Consider the following 20,257-nt stretch of genomic DNA (forward strand, 5'->3'; position numbering starts at 1 on the left):
CGTTCTTATCGCTGGAATGAGTACCTCCCTGTAGCATTGATTAAATATCAGCGTTACGCAACAACAAAAAAATACAGTCAATTCAAAGCAACCCGTTTTATTAGCATATGTCAGGGCGTCTTCTTCACGACCGAGTTAGCTGCTCGTTGCAAATGCTGTGTCCTTCTCCGACCAACTGAGGGGAGAATGATAAAGCAGTCTGCTTATAGAATTGAGAGGGAGAAGAAAAAAAAGCACACACCTGAGCCATCCATCACTATTTAATTCCTTATTTATTTGTCCACCTTCGCGGTAATTAGCATATTCGTTTCGCGTTACAAAGTGTTACCATTCTCACCGCAATGCGTACCTTCGAGTATCTACAAGATGCTCTTAATCCACCCGACGTACGATGACATGCGGATGTGGACGTTTATCGATGGATCGTGGCGTAAACGGTGGCTCATGAGGCCCACCAAATACTGGATGCTTGTACCGTCCTCGTGGGCCCGTGACCAGAACATCCCATCACCTCTGGAAACTACCGTGTTGGGTGAGCTTACATCCACACACAGCTGGCTGGATCTTAAACGATCCTCAGGTCGATCGTCAGCCTCCGGTGGGTTGCAATCTGCGTTATATTTAGCCATCGAGTACACGTACTCGTCGGCGGTTTCATCTGCAAATGGACACAATTAGATCGGTTGCTACGAACGAGATCACTCGATCTACTCACTGATCACCAGCTGAATCATTTCGAAGGGTGTGTGCGTTTGGTTCGACCAAATACAGGCCGGATATACTGAAGATGACGTTTGCTCGATGGAGCTGTTCAGTTTGATCACCGCTACGTCATGAATTCCACTGGATCCGTTACGGTCTGGATGGAAGATCACTTCCTCGATGGCAACTACTGCGGCGTCGTTGTTCATACCCAACCGCACAGCGGTTGGTGAACCTGTTTCCGCGAGCAAACACGTTCCAACCGTCACGATCGCCCTCGAAGCGATGATCGTTCCCCTGCACTTCCATCGTGGTGCTGCGTCTTCCTTCGTCGATTTCCAACCGATCATAACCTGCAAAATGTTGATCGAGTTAGATCCAGAACTGCGACAAACATTCGTTTGACCTTACCAGATGCGGAAATTCGTCCGACGACGGTCCATTCTGGTACAGGTGGTTTATGGATCGAGAACGAGCCTCACCGTAACGCTCCACACACTCGTCCAACTCTCGACCAGCAGCGGTCGTCTCGTTCACCATATTCTCGTACGGACAGCAGACGACGGTGGGTGAGTTGCAAAACACCACCTGCCTGTGGTTGGAAAATTCATACCGAATTCGAGGACAACGCGTCGCGTCGATACACCGTCCATCCGATCCATCCACGTGCCGGCATGTGTCATTCATTTCCAGCTCTGAGTGCAGGAACAGCAATGATCCGGTGTCCGTGCGATAGTCCGCCAACAGGATCGTCTTCAGCCAGTGTGCGTGATGGGACAGCTTTACACCCACGGCAGCACGACCAAAGCCACAATCCCTTCCGAACGAGTTCAATCCGTACGCGTACTGAAACGTTCGATCGAGTCTGGCCACTTTACCTCCGATTGGGCCACCGTATGCTTGCTGACATATCTTTGGCACCAGGTAGGTATCGTGGCCGAAACAGATGTTCTCTTCGGTGAGCCCGCGAGGAAGTCCCTTTTGGAACTCCTCGGGATAGGAACAATTGGCCAAAGGTAGCACATTCGAACGCACAACCAATCGATCTTCACTCGGTTCTGAACAAAAAAAAACGGATATAAGGCATATGCAAAAGGATCTTCAACACGTCACACTTCTCACCGAACACAGTCACTGTCTCCGAATGCAGGCTGAAGTAGTTCAAATCACGTCTTCCATAGCCGCTCACTAAAATCTCGTCCCCAGGAAGGTCTGGCTCGTACCAGATGCAGCTTGGAACGAACCTTCGGGAAAACACGAAAGGCATCTCCACCTTCAGGATGCCGATGTCGTTGTGGTGTTCACCCTCGCGATATCCCGGATGGTTGTAATGCTTCACGACGGTGTTCCGTTCGTTTCGCCAGTTTACATATGCAGCGAGTTTTCTGCAACACAAAGGCACTGTAAGAAATAGATGAACTGGCACATCACCCAACTAGAACCCTTACCCGTAGTTTGTGGTGCATTGTGCCAGCGTTAACACGGTGTCTTCGTCTATGACGATCCCGTTGCAGTCTTCCCGGCTGACGTAGTAACCTCCATAGCGGATCTCAGCCATCGGGTACGTCTGTTCCAGCTTGATGCGACTCCGACCCGGTGTAACCGTCTGCGAGTTACTCGTTTCACCGATCACCACGTCCGAGTCGTACTCGCGCAAGTGCACGTAACGCAAAGCGCACGCATCCGGTGGCAATTCCCAATCTGTAATAATCCATCCGTGAGGTTAACCATCTCAGCCACTACAGATCGACGAACATAAATGACAGACCTAACACACGTTCTCCACTGGCGACGATCGTCTCTTGTATCCACTTGATGTACGAGGACACCGGCGTGTAGACTGCTGGTGTGGAACCATCACACTGACCGCTCGTTGTTGCGGTAAACGCGAGCAAAAAAGGTGACACCTTCGAGTTGTGGTGCAACCTTGCTTGAACGAAGCCACTCGAACCACCCTGTGGAATGAGACAGCTATGTGAACGTGCATCAAAGTATGCGGTGATCAGGAAGGAAGTCGTACCAAACACCGATCTGAGCCGTCGTTGTTGAAGCAGGTGTTCTGACTTGCCACTGACTGATCACAGCTGACGGGATGAACTGTCACTTTGGAAAGCTTCGGTGATCCTGTGGAAGGAAGACAACGAATCAATCTTTAAACCCGTTCTGACCCCAAGACAAATCGAAGGCTTACCTGACGTGTTCCATCCTATCGCTTCCAGCGAGGTGTGATTGAAATCGTTCCGATTCCAAAGACAAGCTGGAACAACGGTCGAGTGAAGCCTACCGAAATACAACCACAAATGTCCTGTCATAACGCTCAACGGGGAGCACTTGAGTACTACTTGCTTACCGCACGTGCTGCTCCAATCGCACCAACGCCACATCGTGCTGTCCTTCACCGGCTCTGTACTCCGGATGACGAACAGCTTGCACGATCTTCAACTGCTGCACGTGTTGGTTAACGTTCTCGTTTCCCAGCGGCTCGGAATCTCCCATACGCGCTACATCGGGAGCCGCGAGGCTACAGTGACGTTACAATACGCACAAATCAACGTCACAATCGCAAAACGTAAATCTCAGAACAGAAATAGCACACTTACCCACGGCTGCCGATGCAACGCGCCGTAGTTAGAATGAAGTTTTCCCACACTAACGCTCCTACGCAGCCCCACACGATCGTACCGTTTGGTTGCGTCCAACCGAGTAAAGCCAGATGAGGGTACTCACGATGTACCAACCGAGCACGCTCGAACATCGGATACTCGTTGACCTCTTCATCGTACTTGTAGTAACGCATGTGGCAATCTGTAAGCGTGCAGAATACATCCATGATGCGTATGAGAGTGCTTTACCGGGGAACAAAAAGCGAGTTCCAACTATCCTACCATCCAGCGATTCGCGGACATTCGGCATCATGGCCAACTCGATGCGATTTTCAGCTACTATGCTGTCCATAAACGCCATAAACGTGCGATCGCCATTAGCTGAAATTGGAAAGCGTTTGCTGTTAATCGGTGGCTTTTTGGAAGAATGGCGATTTCCGACAGCAATAGCTTACTGCAACTGGTGAATATAGATAGCAGTCCCACGAGCAGTGCTTGTTGCTTGACGAGCTGCATGTTGCTCTCGTTGCAGCCTCCGTTGCACTGATAGTACGAGAAACCGTCTGAGGCGGAGCGCGAGTCGCATCGAACGACCTTCACGAATACACTCACGGTGGAACGGGTTTTGCGGCTTTCGGCGGGGAATAGCTTCACGATCGCGAGCTACATGTGCTACATTAGAGAGGAGTAGATCGGGTCAAGAAATAGGGCTTCCCCATAGAATACGTTTATTTTTTCTTTCGAGACTTTGAGTTGCTTATGCGGTTTTTAAACAGCTAAATATGACGAGCAAAGTAGAGCGCGTTGTTTAAAAGACTTCCAAATTCCTTACTATTAACTCATGTTCAGAATTATCATTAATTTTATGCAGCTCTACCGTTTCGTTTGTAGAAATATACCTTGTAATCAGAAAAACAAGCTATTGTTTTAATAAAATTGCTTGATATGATATAAAAACAGTATAACATATTTGCTTTCTCGAATCCCTGATCAAAATTCAGGCTATTCACGTCTTAATCTAACCACTCTAGGTGAAACAAAGTTAACGCCACCAACAAGTCGTATGCTTTATGCTTGGAAAACAGTAAATCGTTTGGAAAAACTACTCCCCTGTATGCTCCCAAGCCAAACCAAACCAAACCAAACCCTCTTCATGCAGCATCAACATCCGATCGAGACGGTTACCCTTCAAATGCAACCCTTGTTGTACATTGTAAAGCGCACACGAACGGGCGGATATTGCACTCTGGAACTCTTGTTCCTGAGGCCCACTCAAAGCCTGCAGCTTCAAACGGTTTGAAGTTACCATCACCCGAGGCTGCTCAAAACGGTTATCTCGATGTGGCATCCGGCCATCCTGTAAGCGTCCAGGATGTAAGCAAGCAAACTCTCCCAACTGTTGTACGTATAATCGTTTCGATAGTCGTTACTCGATAGCCGCTTCATAGTTTGCGATGAGTGTAGTTGAAGCTAGTGGTGCGAAAAGCCAACACAAAGTGCAGGAATTTCAGGCAGAGTTTCATGAAATGGAAATGCGATCGTTACTTCTTCAAACGCGCCAGCAAGCGTCGGTGTGGAGTAAATCGATCAATCAAAACTTCTGCCAATTCCCCTCGACTGATAAGATGCAGTTGACTGAGTGTGTTGATTTACTGGCCCTCGAAAAAAACGGTTCGCAATCCCAAGCTCAACGGACGGAACTCCGACTGTTCGCCCTTTTTGTGCTCCACAATGCTCACGCTAAAAGCGTATGGCTGGTAAACAGGCACCCCCGGCCCAATAAGCCGTATCGAAATAATAAACCAATTTGTAGTGGTGGCATTTACCACGGCAATTATCTGCCTGAACTCGCCGACTACAGCAACACACAAAAACGGAGTCGTGCCGGGAAACGATTAGATTTCGAACAAGCGGCTTTTTCCCCTCGCGAAGGTTCAAATGCTAAAACGGTGTTGTCCCTGGGGGTCGTGGGGTGGGTGGAAAATTTGCGCCCATTCGCCCGAAACAAAAACCCACTCCCCAGTGCGTGTGGGGTCTCGGACTGGTTTCCGGTGTTCCGGTCGATTGTTTCCGCACGACCGCGGCGTTCGCGGATTCCCACCACAACTCCGGCGGTGGTGGCTTGTTTTGTCAATCGTCCTTGTGCGGACACCGACGTGAGCGGGAATTTGGGTGGTGAGGCTTTTGGGCAAAAATTCAGGCTTCACGCACAAATGAAAATTTAGAAAGAGAAAGAGAGGGCGCGCAAAAAAAACCGCACCAAGAAAGCACAAGCACTCCGTGCGGGAAACAGGCCGGAAGAGCGTCCTAGGAAACGTACCATTACGCCTAATGAGCATCAAAGGAGCCACGGATGGAACGGTTTCCAGGGTGACCCGAACGGAAAAGTTTTCCACCAACCAAGGTCCCCGGGAACAAGCGAACGTAACATTGGCAAGTTTAAGAGCCGAATCCTTGCCAATTCCGAATCGCAACGCTAAGCTGGCCAATTAATTTCCACCGTCCCAAGTCGTTGCGTTCGAGTCCTAGCGTTGTTGTCGTCGTAGCGCAGGCAACTCCCAAAAACACAGGCCTACCAAAAGCCCATCCCCATTGAGGGACATTTCTTCCCTTTGCGGGCTTTGTTTGCCTTCGTTTTATTTCTTTTCTTTTTTTTTTCTTCCGCCTCTGCTAAAGCTTCGTTTTGCTGTCCCACCCATCACGTACCGGGAAAGTTTTTCATTGCCGCAACTTAGAGCGCTACAGTGATGCGAGTAAATAATTATGTTTCTCCCCGCAACTCCGCTCGACAAAAACCCGGAACCGCGGCCACCGCGCTCCGGGTTTTGTTTCGCTCCGTTTCGACCGATTTGCGCATTTAAATCTGCATCCACTTTTCCGTTCCAAGCTTGAGGGTGAAGCCCTCCTTTTACTGTTGTGCGGGTGAAGTTTTTACAGAATAATGAGCACGAGTAGCTGCGCTAATTGACCGTTCAAAAGGCTATCTGGCCGCACCGAGGCAGCTTACTATTCAAATCGGCCCCGTTGCCGAAGGGCGCGGCGTATTCGAATGGAAATGTAAGCATCCATCAAAAATCAAGAATCGGCCCTTCGGGGGGTATTATTTTCTTATGCAGATTACACCGGGATCGAGTCAAGTGCAGGAAAAAGGACTCTAGCGCGTTTTGAAAGGTCCTCGGGTCAATGTGAGCCTTGGGGCGTATATATTTTTGTTTGGCGTTACTAATTAAACCTAATTACGAATTCCCTCAAAGATCGTAAGCATTTCGTTGAATTTTTATGCCAAAAAATGAAGCCTCTGCCAAGTTTATCTACCACCAGACCTGACCGGCATAAGATTTAAGTTGAGCAGTTCCAAGAATTGTGATTCAATAAATTGTAAGGATTCCTTCGAGAGAGAAAAAAAGAACCGCCACATCAATAATACGAAACCGAAAAACATGCACAAAAACATCCAAAACATTTAATTAAAATCGCGATCCCCGTGAGATTGCGATTGATTCCGATTGTTTTAAGATTGGTATCGTCCAAAAGCGAAAGCGGCAATAAAAATATACGCCATAAAATATCGACCCTGCCCGACGTCAAATGAAGCTAATCATAAAAGCACCGTAAAATCATCATCATCATTTGTTTATCACCGGACAGCACGGACGGGAGAACCGGCCCAGGGTCGGCAGGCGGCTCGGGACGATCAAAACTCGAAAATATTGACCAGAATAATGGACCTTTTCCCAAACGACGGCACAGCGTGCCTTATTGGCGAACGCTTTTCCCGCCGGTGGAAATTCCGGGAAATTCGTGTCCTGCTGTAGCCATACTCACACACACCCGCAACTGATTCCGGTGGCCACCCGTGGAAATTGAGACGCAAAGCTGCAACAAATCGATCTCAATTTTCCTCCCTAGCCGCCGGGTATCGGGATCGGGAAGATCGAACGAAAAATAAATTGTCCTGCCACCGTGGGGAAAGGTTTCTTTAGGGTTGGTTTTCTTTTTCTTCTTTTTCATTTTTTGTATGTGTGTGTGTGCGTGTGGGTGTGTGTGTGTTATCCTTAGCTTGCTTCTTTCTCATTACCCTGCGATGAGCACGGTCCATTTGGCCTGGCCTTTGTCTTGTCAACTGGGCTTTTTTCGCCCGGCGAACGGAAGGAGGCAAAAGAAAACTGACGAAAACACGTCCCCTTGCTGTGCTCCATTTTCACCTCCTCCGGGGGAAAATGACTTCGTTTCCGTTTCATTCCTTATCATCGTTTTTTTTTTCACTCACTCTCTCTCTCGCTTGTCTCTTTACCGATGAGCTTTACCGAAATCGATCGCCCATTCTGCCGGTAAAGTTCCGTGTTGGATTTGGCACAAATCGATAAAAACAATATTGGTGATTGATTTCTGAATTAAATTTCCATCTATAAATCTAGTTTGCCGCTATCACCACCGCCTGGCTGCGTGGCCTCGTTCTCTCGGCCAAACTCAAACACACCGCCGGAGAGACACACACAGCTTAGGCGCATTTGCATAAGAAGCCACAGGAACGGTTTTAACTTTTCACTCACCCCCCCACTGATTGCGCCATTTATACCGCCCAGGAAGGGCACGGTGGAGGCGAAAGTTTTCAATCGTTTAGCTTGGTTTGGTGCCGGTGCGCGGGAAAAGCGCTCGCTATTCGATTGCGCACGCGGAAATTGAGACATTTATCTTTGCTATTTTACTTCGCTTTTCGACTTTTTTCGCGAAGGTGGGTGGGTGGGTTGAGCGAATCGTTTCGGGGGGCGAGATCAAACGACCTATTCAAACGGCTATTTGATACGGCTCAAAGACAAAAGGCCGAATTGAGCCCATTATAGCGGAACAAACGGGCACCGTGGATCTGCAACGGAATTTAACCCAAGCCAGCACCATTTCTAGGACCCGTTTTAATGTGTTTGCGACGAAAGGAAAATGGGGTATATTTTTTTTTATATGCACACAACAACTAAGACAAAACAACGGCGGGTTCACGGGGATATCTCCCGACGACATCGCCATGACGGATCGGGTTGGTACATTTTCCACTTCCCTCTTTTTTTTTCTTTTTGACAACTTGCTCCCATTTTTCATTACCACCGACGGTGACGACAACGACAACAAGCGCAGCCAGGCGCTCGAACTATCGAAACAATGCAAATGATTGATCGAAGGAATTAAATTTCCATCGATAACCTTGCCCGGTGTGTCCTTCGGATCGCCCAGTTCGTACACTTGACTCTTTCTTCTGGCCCCAGCCAGAACCAAGGGTGACTGGCACGAACGGCATAAGAAACTCGAGAACGGGGTTCGCTCGGACGAACCGTCTGCTCATATTTTACTGCTAACGAACTCTGCCAGGCTCCAGAAAAGCAAATGGAATGGGGGCGCATAAATATTGCCGGGTTTGAAAAATTAACCTCGAGTAAGGGGAGAACGATCGAAGAGAATCCACTAACAAGAAAGGACAGCACTGAGTGAGAGAGAGAGAGAGAGAGAGAGAAAAAAATCACAACAACGATGTGCGCTTGTTTGTTGGTAATTAATTTCATGTCCCTCTTTGCCGAAGCCATGACTAAAGGTTTGGCGTGTTAAATGGCTCGAAGGATGCAGCACTCCGTCGCAAAAGGAAGATTCGCCACAGCCATCTGTCATGCGTGCCGTGCATTGCATCAAATGCACTCTTCTGTCACGTTCAGCTGTCAAAAAAGAAATCACTTTACCCATTCGCCATTGGCGTATGTACGTTTGCTGCACACGTTTCGCAACTGAGTGTGCTTCGTTCTGCAGGCTTCTGGACTCTTGCCGTCGTTTCGGAAAATAGCTTGAGGACTGGTACTGAAAAACCCCCAGAGTCTGATTGCAGACGGGCGGGATCCAACCGACCAAAGCATGTTCCATTTATTCATCCTCCACTGCACTCGGAAGATATGGCTGGGAAGAAGGGTCCTTGCCCCCACCCATCCGCCCACTCGCACATTCGCATTGGGAAATCCACGCAGTTGGTGGCACGAGCTGATGGTGACGGATGAAAAATTAAAATATATTTCATAAATTTCCATAACATAATTAATCAACGTTACGAAGCGGAACCCGAAATCCGGAACCGCGGTTGGAATCGCGTTTCACCGGTTCAGCGTCACACAATTGTCAAACACCTGCTATTACTCAAGCTGCCGACCTGGTGGAGGGTAGATTTTCCCTCGAAAGTGCCACCCCTCCCAGGCGAGTGGTGTAATTTTCCCGCAACAACAGCGAATCAGCCGCACATCATTTGTATGAAAATTTATAGCATTCATTTACCTGCGCTCGTTCGTCTTTCATAAGGGCAAGGATGGCCAAGCGTGGGCAATTTGCCCACCACCGGAAGCGCGCACTGGTTAGGCCGACCTCCGTCGAGTCATTGCCGGAATTCATGGCCACATTTTCCGGCCCTTTCCACGTTACAACCCATCGTATGGTGCGGTGAGACACCAGAGGTTAACCCCGTCGAACGATCATTACCGTTAAAATGTCCCAACCCACCGAACGGCAAACGTGTCCTCGTGCTTGCTTATCTTGCCCGGCTGCTGCCACTCGGCATCATAAACGTAAACATTTGCGGGTGGCAAATGATGCGTTCCGCACACCTGCAGATAAAAGTTTCGGTCCTGCAGAGAGGTCGCCCGGCCTTGGTAGCCTGCAGATTCTCGAATGGCTGGACGCCGGACAAACCACATCGTCGTAAAGTTTTGACACTTTGACATTTGGCGGGTGGCCGTTTCGGTGTCGGCTATCGCTCCGGTCTGATTACACGATAAAGCAAGTTGTTTAAAAGTTCATAAATCAACGGGAATCCTTGCGTGGGATGGGCTGTTGGCTCACACTCACGTCGGGCTCCGTGATCGTCATGATCAAAGGAGGCGCTGGCTCGAAAGCAGGCGTTGACGTTGACGGTGTAGCGTGGGCTCACACCGAGATGGGTTCGCTTGGGCAGCTCAAAAGAGCCAGAAGCGATTGATTAAACGATAGAACGAATTAGAACAGCTCCTCGTAAATAAGGTAGCCATTCGCTGGCATGACCTTTTGAAGGTTGCAAGAGTCCTCGATTGGGGCGTCTATTGTTGCGGATTTGGGTAAGCGATTGCCGTTCCATGGCAATCTTGATTTAATGTCTAAGCCTACTCACCCACTAACGGTGGAGAACTCATAAGACGAGTAGCGAGTAGCGAATAATGATCCTGAAAGACGTAATATGTAGCGAATAATGACAGCCTAACAAAGTGTGTTGAGTTCATAAAGAAAAGCCCACTTACACTGTTGATGATAAACAAGTTTTATACTTTAAAGTTTGTTTGCAACAGCTAGCTCATGATTGATTATGATAGCGATATCGATGCGCCTGTTATGGCTGGAAAGTGTCGGAAACTTGCTGGCGGAATAAAAATAAAAACAACCAGCGTTCAAACTTTTAACCTTCCTTTCTAGAGCAACGCCAACGAGAGATATTGTTTATGATTTCGTCCTGCCACTTAGCCGTTTGCTTTGGTTCCATCGCTTCTTAAAGAGAGCGAACGGTAATCAATTATTCCTTTTCTTGTGTAGCTAAAGCTGCTTCACTCTACGATGGTTTATAAACGTTCTTTATTGTGATTAATTTGTATTTTTATCAAGCTAAAATATCCGTCTTTTTTACTGGGCTGGCATTCACGAAAGATACGCATAAAATGGATTACAAAGTTAGACACAGATAATACACATGTTAAACTAATGGAATCGCAAAATATTGTCGAATCAAACAAAAGATAATTTTCAACAATCACTGCGAGTAAAATACCTACCAATTTAAAGTACACCGCGCTGTGAATCAACACGCTCAACAAACAGGTCCATTTAATGAATTCTCTTCTTCCCACGTGCACAGCCGGAAAGGCGAACCTGATGCGGACCACGAGATGAATTGTCAGAAATTTAAATCTCTCAATTTGCTGCCCTCCCACCTCGAAAAAGGAGCCCTCAAATTTGGGCTAACGAACTTCTCCTGTAACGAGCACGGTCCGTCACATACGTTACCTTCTCGGTTTCGGCTCAACGTTTCCCAATGTTGCACGCACGTCGACGGCCATGTTTAAAGCACCCCCCCCGTCTAAACCAAAAAGAAGCAAAAGCCCACCCTGTATGCTGAGCCCCCAGGCTAGGCAAAATGCTCAAAATGCTAATCCGCCCACAAACTTGGCAAATGTGCGCCCGGAACGTATTATTTAATTTATATAGCGTAGCGTCAGATTTTACTGTCTTTTCTCCCTTCCTTTTTTTTCATTTTACTTTCAGCCCACCAGCTTGGAAACGACTCGACTCCACGGAGTCCACGGAAAGGATTTACCCGGGTCCACTCCTCCCCCATAATAGCCATAATCAGTTCCTTCCTGTTCCTTGATCTGGCCCGTTGGTTCTCCCGAAAGCCGTACAGCAGCACACCGGCAACAATCCGACGCTTCCGAGCGTGTTGCCTCCGGAAAAGTCCGAACATTCAGCGGTCACTCGAACGTACAGAGGAGAGAGAAGAAGACAAAAAAAAGCGCACAAAGAAGAAACGCACACAGCTCCCGGGAAAATGGGGAGGGGGGGGGGGGGAGACCAGAACAACATACGTGCGGAAAATAGACAACCGGAAATGATGTTCCGAGGCTCCCCCCTGTACAAAGCCGGGACCAGTCGGCAGCACGTTCTCGGTTCTCGGACGCACCCACACGTGTTCCTCGGGGAGCCGATGGCTAAGCAAAAAAAAATAAAAAAGGATCATCAATTTAATTTGTCCCTTAATCCAATATTTAACCTTTTACTCCGGGCGCACCCGCCCACGCTCCGGCGTCGAATGAAGAGATTACATTAGTGACGGCCAGTGCATGGGTAGAGAAAGTTTTTGGCCAAAAGCTGAAGGAAGAAGAACAACGAGAAAAAAAAAGGGCAAGCCCGAAACGGCCCGTCCACTGGCCGGTTGCGAACGCGAACTGGTTTGTAAATGATGTTGATTATTTTATTTTCCTGCTGTTGTTGTTCCCGCAACGCCCACCGTTCGAATGAGCGATCGAAACCGGTAGCGCGGTGCTGGCGTCAACGGCTAACGAGACCGGGCCCTCGAGACCAGGCCACCGACCGATGGACCGATTTGTGTAGACATCAATCGTATCGTTTAGTATTTGATTAGCACGGTCCGGTGGCTGGCACGCACACGGCACTCGTTCGCTTGTCTCGCGCTGTTTTTACGTGCTCAAATCCGCAACAACTTTTCCTTACAGCGTGTGGGGGTGTGGGTGGGCGACGCGGCACGAAGACGAACTAGCAAATGGCGCCCGAACCCGGTCGAACGATGGCCGATTAGCGGTCCACGGGGTTTGCAAGTGGCAGAAATGGCGAACCCTCACGGCTATTGAGTGAACAGGCGAAAGTGATTTCCCAGCTCTCGGGGTGAGCTCCGTTGCCGCGGTGAATATTAATGTGGGTGCCCCGTGGGTGGGTTGGTGGGTGGTGAATTTTCCCATCCCCCCTTAGCTGGGTGTTTTCCCCTTCGACACCCTCCCCGGGGTTGTAAAGCAAAACGGGACCATTGTCCTGGCGTGCGGAAAACTTTGTTTTTCGGCCACTACTCTCGAGACATCCACGGGGCGATAAAAAAAATGAAACGGAAAGCTCTTTCGCCTTTTAAAACAACACCCGGCCGGGGGGGGTGGTTCGCTTTTACGCAAACCGGCTAACCGGGCGATGTTTCTCTTGCCGGTGTTTTGTTGTTTGGATTAGAAAGCTTGTGCTGGTGCTCGCTTTTTTTCTTCTCTCTCTCTCTCTCTCTCTCTCTCTCTCGCTCTTCCCGGGGTGCTGTTTACGGGGGTTGTTATTTTTGTTTCCAGCGCACAACATGCCACCGGCACATCGTTGGACCGGTGGACTAAAAAAGTGCCCTGGAACGAGGTGGAAAAACTAAACATCCAAACAAAACCAAACACCTAAAAGGCCGTCCGATAGCGAGCGATAGGAACGAAGAAGCACTTCAAAAACCGAACGGGTCAACAACTCTTCTCTTTCGCCCGTCCGCTTTATCCTGGCCTGGTTGGCTTTCGCAAGGATTTTCCATCCCCCGGAACCAATAAAAGAAGGTATATGGTGGGTGTGCTTCGAAAGCGGCTGGCTTGAGCCGGTGAGGGTTGCAAACTTCCAAAACCACCGCCAGTGTATCCGGTGAGCGAGAGTGTCGGATAAAATTGCTAAACATTAGGCGGGGATTTACAGCGCAAGTTTAGCGAACCATCATCGACTTTTGACCACAACACAATCTAGTAGGCGAATCCAGCCTAGACGTCATGAACTCCGAACGAATGGATGGATTTTCGGATGAATTTTTCGGAGGAATGGAATGAATGGAGGATGAATTTCGCGGTTTATTCTGAGAAGAGAAACACCTTTCTTTCATTGTACAGCGTTACCGCGTATTATCGTAACATAATCCCTCGAAGCTCAAAGTGAGCGTCATTTTGGTGCAATAATTGAAACGCTCCTCGTGGGTGGATGCTGGAACCTCATTATTTGCCATCGTATTGTAATTCGCACGCATCATCATGCTGGGTGTTGTCGCGTTAAGTTATTCCAGCAGTTAGTTTGAATTGTTAACTGTTTCGGTTGAAACCAATCGAATGGAAACGCATCTTCTGCGAACGACTGCACGTGCGGTTTGGGTGATGATTAATCGCGTTACAAGAAATATTAGTGCGTATTCCACCAAACGTTGTGGCAGATACGTTCATCAACGCCGGAGTAATCAACCGTTCGTCCTGCGGAGGCAAACGAGCTTCGATAAGGGGATAAATCGACTTTGTCAAGGGTTCAACCCGGCTTAGGTGGGCGCAATTTCGCCAAAATTCAGCACTGCAAAGCGAAGGGATGCCACTGTCGTTTCGAGTTACCGCTACAAATCGATTTTACATCAAGCCCTCTCGTCTAGAACCACCGCTACACGGTCGCACTTGTTTCCAGTAATCATTCTTCCGAATTGAGTAATTAATTTACCCTGGCAAACCCACACACACACACATACCACAAGTTCGTTCGTCTCCGAAACGTTGTATTTCCACCGTGACGGAGTCGAGCGGCCTAATGCCAGGTGGAGAGTAATGTACGATCCGTTTGCCTGATTCGGGCATGAAGCACGGGAAAATTCTGGCACCTGCAAGCGAGAGAGAGAGAGAGAGAGAGAGAGAGTGAAAGAAAAAGAGGAACCATTCCACCTGCATCGGCAATTGAGGTTAAAGTTGCCGGAAGATTCTAATTAAAACTCCACATTTCGCCCTCGTGGCGCTCGAAAATCGCACGTGAGGGTGGAGCTTTTTTTTTATTTTTCCGGTAGGGATGGACGGAAAAGCTCCCCAGCGCCTCGCCCAAACTCTCGTGGGAAAACTTTGGAAGTGTTGCTTCTGCTCCTGGGAAGGATCGACGAGCAAGTTTCTCGGCGTGGTCCCGCGCGTCGCTGCAATTCCCATGCAAGGTGCATCAGACCATTCCGGGCATGCATCTTTTTGTGCAGCCTTCGTCAGAGTTTTCCTTTTCTTGTTCTTTCTCTTCATCGCTACGTTTTCTTTCGCTTCCGCTTGCCGTGCACGAGCTTACAAGCTGTGCCCCGGGGTAGTCGCGAACGTTGGTAGGAACGTTTGTTTCGTTCACTTGCCGTGAGTGAAATCGTTTCTCGTCACTTTCCCACAGCAAGGTGGTACATTTTTTCCGATTACTTCACCGTCCGGTCGGGCACCGAAGCCAGTGCAGCGCCGGTGAAACGTGCGCTATTTGAGGCTATAATTTTCGCTCTCATGCAACTGGCAAAAGTTTTCCCACCCCCCCCCCCCCCCCCGTACGTAATGGTGGAAAACGCGGCGAAAAATCCGGGGCACAAAACGTGCGTACGATCGGCAGGCATGAAATAATTAAAACTCAATTCCGGTGGCCAAAGTTTGCTGCCATCGAGAAAATCGAAAACCATCGGCTGTAGCTCGGTTGTTTGTTTGTGCATTTTCCACCCCCGTCCATGCCAGTTCCTTTCGCTGTTCCTGAGCGGTCCTTTCCGGCAAAAGAAAACGACACCGGGCGGTGGTGGAAGAAATCTTTCAATTAAACTTTCCCACATCACCTACCGGACCGGGCGCATTCTCAGGGTAGAAACCTGAGCCACAGCCGTACCAATCGGCATGCAGCTCCTGGTGAAGTGTTCGGCGAGACCGGATTATTTGTCGATTAACGATCGAGACTGCCTGAAGTTGACGACGTTTTTCAACCCAAACGAAACTTGCTCCGCAAATGCCATTCCTTTCACTCACTAGCCTTTCTTTCGCGATCTCTCTCTCCTGCACCACTTAAATCTCGGTTCCATTTCCCGATAAGAGCTCGAACCTTTCGCAAACTACTCTCCCACACCCTGCGAGGAATCAGCGTGCTGATGGGGAGAAAAAAAAAGAGTGACACAAAAGTGCATGCCTATCGCACTGCTGGAACGGAAAAGTTCCTCAAATTCCGCTCTACAGTGGAACGGTTTCTCGCCATCGCTTGTCGCCTTTCACGTGCATTTGAAAAAAAAAACACTTTCCCCTGCTTCCCGAGGCTAACGCCGTCGGTTCTGCCCGGGCAAATCACATCGAAAATCACACGTCGTCAATGAAAAGACGTGATTAAGAGTCCTTTTGCGAAAGGCGTCCTTTTACCCGGGTGCACCCTTCCAGTGCAGAAGAAAAACGAGAGAGAGAGAGTGTGAGAAAAAAAAAAACACCTCCCAGCTGCATCCATTTGCAGTACTAATCCCGATGAAGGAGGCGAACCTGCACAAACAGTACAAAACCGGGTTTGACGGAAGCAATCTGGAAAACGCGCACTCCTGAACGGTGCACCCTGAATGTAGGCAACCTGCAATACGCGATGGAGCAAACAGCAAAAGGATCGTCTGTCGGTGCGCGCTCTTTAGCACCGTGTGAGGTGTGTGTGTGTGCCGAGTGTGGAATCGCCTTTCGAAAGAACGCCAGGGGACGAAACTACACCAGGGACAAAAACAATAAACAGTACATTTAATTTCGAGGACCGGCTGCAACGGCAACGAGCCACCAGCAAAACGACTCGACGGTGCTGTGATGCATTTTTCCGGTGGCCTTAGAGCGTGGTGTGAAGTGACAAAAGATTGAAAGACGGTGCACGGAGGAAGACGTTTCGCGGGCAAAACAAGGACGAAGAAAGGTGCAAGAGTAAGCACGAGCACGAGAGAAGGAGATCCTTGTGCTTTTTCGGTGCACCCGGCCAATGTACCGAACCCGGTCCGGCGAAAGGTCCGGCAAATGGAGAACGATAATAGCATGGTGTGGAATTAGTTTTTCGTAAAACTCGCAACACAATGGCGAGTTGGTGAGCAGCGGTGTGCCGCGGGCCAGAAATAACATCGCAGTTTACCTAAAGCCCTGGCAATCGTGCTAATCCCGAAGGGTGAGGGTTGGCCAACGGAACTGTTTGTCCAACACTGTTGCTAAACTGTTATTTTTCATCATTGCCCTGACGCCCACCGGGGTTCAACCTATTGGCAAACAAAAAAAAACCCCCCCGATCTGGCCCGGGAAAGGCGCCCCGAGGGCGAGCAAAGTTGGCTAGTTGAAATAAATTGAATTTTTGTCCCGACCAACCGATTGCAGAGGTTCGGAATAGGGTGTGCTGTGTGGAGGGGTAGCTTAATTAAGATGCATCAGCCAACACAACCGTGTAAGCGATCGGGGACGAACGGAACCAAAATGAACGGTATCGAATGCATTCGGCTAAAGTAGTAACTTTTGTGCACACAAATCAAGCGTACCGTTTTTTGTTTTGCATTTTCCCGGTACCAACCGGCAGGGCCACAAATTAAGGGCACCACAACGACACGCTGCACGTCGCTGGAACGTTTCTTTTCGATCTCCATCGGTCCCATCATTGCAGGATGATGAATTGAGCCAGCTGATGGTGCGGCAATTACGGTCAGTTGTGTGCAGCCTCGCATAAACTGGGATAATGGCGGGATGGCAAAGCAAAGAGAAAAAAAAACACACAAGAACGCAGAAATGATATCCATCATTTGCATAATGCATTTAAATTAACTGCATCTTCTGGCGGCAACGAGCGGCGTTTTATACCTCAACAAGCTGGCTCAGTTTGCACCGTATTTAATTAGTTTGCTTCCAGTGAAAGTAAATCATCTCTCTTAGTGGGCACGGTACGCTTCGTCGCCCGTAAACTAATACTTGCAGATAGCCATCAATCATAAATTTGCAATTTGTCTTTTTTTGTACGGGCGCACAGATAAGACTCACTCCGGTTCGTTATCAACGTCGTCGGAAGGTGGCTCACATAGGCTTAAAAGGATCAGGTGGCCATTAGTCGCGTGGAGGACGGAGGCATAAAACCGTTAAATGACAAAGAAAGTGAAGCGTTTCCAAGGCAACCGACATCGGGAAGAAGCTGGTACGGTTACTAAAGCATAGTGTTCGTTCTTTCACTTCCCGGTAGGTAAATTGCTGAAAGATATCCGAAGAAACCGAGCGGCAATTCCTGATCCTGAACTGGACTGTATTTTAATTATTAAAATGGAACTGGCCCAGGCCGACACTGTTTGCCGACAGCATTCGCCGTATTAACAAACAAAAAAACAATGCAAGACCAACAGGCGTTATGTTAATTAACAGCCGCACGCTCAAGCACACTTAATTAACAGCATGCTGCTACTGACCGGTACATAAGCCGACAATTTGCACAGAAAACAATTTACCGTACACCTTCGTTCGATGTCATGTGCTTACATTTGCATACAATTTGCAACGACGAACCCAAAGGAACGCAACTGGCACACCCTTTTTTTTTTGCTTGCTCGTCCAGCACACCCCCAACGATAGGGGGGCGTATGGAAAGGCGTGTGGGAAGAATGAAATAATTATTAGAAAAACCAAACCCCCCACCCTCCAGCACGCCCCCACAATGTTCCACCTCACGTACGCGTCACCTCGCAAGGAGACACACTCATTATCATTGGGTGAAAATTAAATATTCCCATTTGCAAAAACCCAACCCTTAGCCATACCTGCTGCTGCCGGCTGCCCTCGGGGCCACAATGCCGTCGAAAGCATGCATGTATGCAAAAATTAACCCCCCCCCCCCCAACCCCCCCTCACCGGACCTCCGGGATCATAAAACGGAACCAAACTTTCCAAATTTAATAAACAAAACAATTAACATCCGCAATCATCGCTGTGTAGTGGCTGCGGTTGGCAAACCCCGTTCGTAGCCGTCGTCTAACTTGAACCAACCTGTCCAAACCAGCGTGAGCCAAACCCCCGAGGAGGACACATGCGAAAACCTCCGTCGAAAGGAGGGAAAGCCGGTTTGCTTCCTTGTCGGTTTGTTGCGCACTTGCTTTATGTTTCACCCGCAACGGTCGCTGTGCTGCTTAGAATCCTGGCGTTGTCCTGTGAAATGGCAAATGGTTCCTACCGCAGGCTACGGGTTCGAGCACCAGGCAAGGACACACACACACGCACACACCTCGGTTGCAAATAGAGAAATCATAATTTCATTTCATCTCAAAACCAGACGACCGGGAGTCGTCTCTTCCTGGATCCAGCACCCTCTCGACACACTCTTGCGCTTGCCGTGCTCCGTTGGCTGGAAAACGGTAATTTCTGTCGCTAGCCGGGCCAGCCTCGGGGACGTTCCGCTCGGGATAAAGGCACTAATAACAGAGAGCGTGCGTGGTGAGTGAGTGAGAAGAGAGAAGCAAAAAAAAATCCACCACGACGACACCAGACAAACACCAGCATCCTGGGACCACGTGGACGTGGAAAGCTGCCTTCCGGTGCAGCTCCCGACCAGCTGAAAATCGACCGACCACTCAACCCGGAGCATGATGTCGAGTTTCCGTCCGCGCCTACGTGCCGCCCCCTCCTGAAGCATGATCCGGAACGCGTGGAATGCCCGGGGTTTGATGAAGAAACCCGCTCGAGGATTCGAGATTCCTTCCGCCGCACAATCGCGTATAAAAACGAATTAAGATATTCAATTTTGTGCTAACGCAAGCCCGCACAACCCCCAGATCCCACCAGTCTGCGTGTTTGGCCACGGGCGACGTTGCCGCAATGCCCATCAAACCCATGCTGCTTATAGGTCCTACGTTTTATTACTTGTTATTATTACGATAATAGGCTTACATTTTCAACGATGCGCTATAATAAACTATGATAATAATTTTGATAGGCGCGTTCTAAAATTAAAAGCACTCCTCCCGCCCCCCCCCCCCGGTTTCGTTTGGGCGGGGAAAACCCCGAGCCACCCCTTTTTTGCCGGGAAAAGGGGTGACGTTGCTTTAACGTGTGCTGCGTCGATGCTGAATTCTCGGGGGTCGAATCAAAAAATGGTAATCATGCCGAATCCCCCCGTTTATTCGCTCCCTTTTTAACATAGACGGGAGTGAGAGAGAGAGAGAGAAAGAGAAAAGTAACGATAAAACCGATGATATTCCGTAACGCCGTCTCGCAGGGCGTCCTAAGGCTCCCCTACCAACAACCACCATTAAAACTTTTATGCGCAACCCCCGGTGTGCGCCACCGTCGATCGCACCCATCGCAGGACGTCTTTGTGTCGGCTGGTCGAGAGGGGGGTTTGTCCACCGTCCGGGATGAAGGAGAACGATTTTCTCTCAATCTTCGGCCAGTGGGTGACCTTTTTACAATCTTCCAATAATGATGATGATGATGCTGACGGGGGTGGGCTATCCTTCGGAATATCCTTTCGCTTCGTATGGGTGTGGAGAAGGTTTTCTGCCAACAACCCGGTGCAGCGCGCACCGTCGTCCTTCGACACCTTCTTCGATGGCTTCCCCCTCCCCGGTCTCCCCCACCCCCCTCCTCCAACCAGAGCTTAATTCGTTCATCGCC

At 49.1% G+C, this 20,257-nt stretch overlaps 1 protein-coding gene across 1 annotated transcript; it reads right to left on the reverse strand.

Moving 5' to 3' along the window:
* Positions 1 to 264: 264 nt before the first annotated feature.
* On the reverse strand, positions 265 to 3,821 carry LOC128724084 (uncharacterized). Its single transcript, XM_053817848.1, has 12 exons — positions 3,761 to 3,821; positions 3,588 to 3,686; positions 3,303 to 3,507; positions 3,053 to 3,223; positions 2,894 to 2,982; positions 2,723 to 2,826; positions 2,471 to 2,657; positions 2,151 to 2,403; positions 1,825 to 2,087; positions 1,114 to 1,760; positions 716 to 1,055; positions 265 to 658 (listed from the first exon to the last, which is right to left on the reverse strand). The coding sequence occupies exons 1-12, from the start codon at positions 3,819 to 3,821 to the stop codon at positions 360 to 362; spliced, it is 2,718 nt and encodes a 905-aa protein (XP_053673823.1). The 3' UTR covers positions 265 to 359.
* Positions 3,822 to 20,257: the final 16,436 nt, after the last annotated feature.

Source organism: Anopheles nili, chromosome 3 (genome assembly GCF_943737925.1).
Source record: "Anopheles nili chromosome 3, idAnoNiliSN_F5_01, whole genome shotgun sequence".
Classification (NCBI taxonomy): Eukaryota; Metazoa; Arthropoda; class Insecta; order Diptera; family Culicidae; genus Anopheles; species Anopheles nili.

What these genes read in the sequence shown, in the direction of transcription:
- LOC128724084 (XM_053817848.1), bottom strand. Translation starts at nt 3,821, where the DNA reads ATGCAGCTCGTCAAGCAACAAGCACTGCTCGTGGGACTGCTATCTATA. An exon ending in GATAGGATGGAACACGTCAG is followed by an intron (nt 2,827 to 2,893) that starts GTAAGCCTTCGA and finishes TTCCTTCCACAG; the next exon opens with GATCACCGAAGCTTTCCAAA. An exon ending in ACGGCTCAGATCGGTGTTTG is followed by an intron (nt 2,658 to 2,722) that starts GTACGACTTCCT and finishes CTCATTCCACAG; the next exon opens with GGTGGTTCGAGTGGCTTCGT.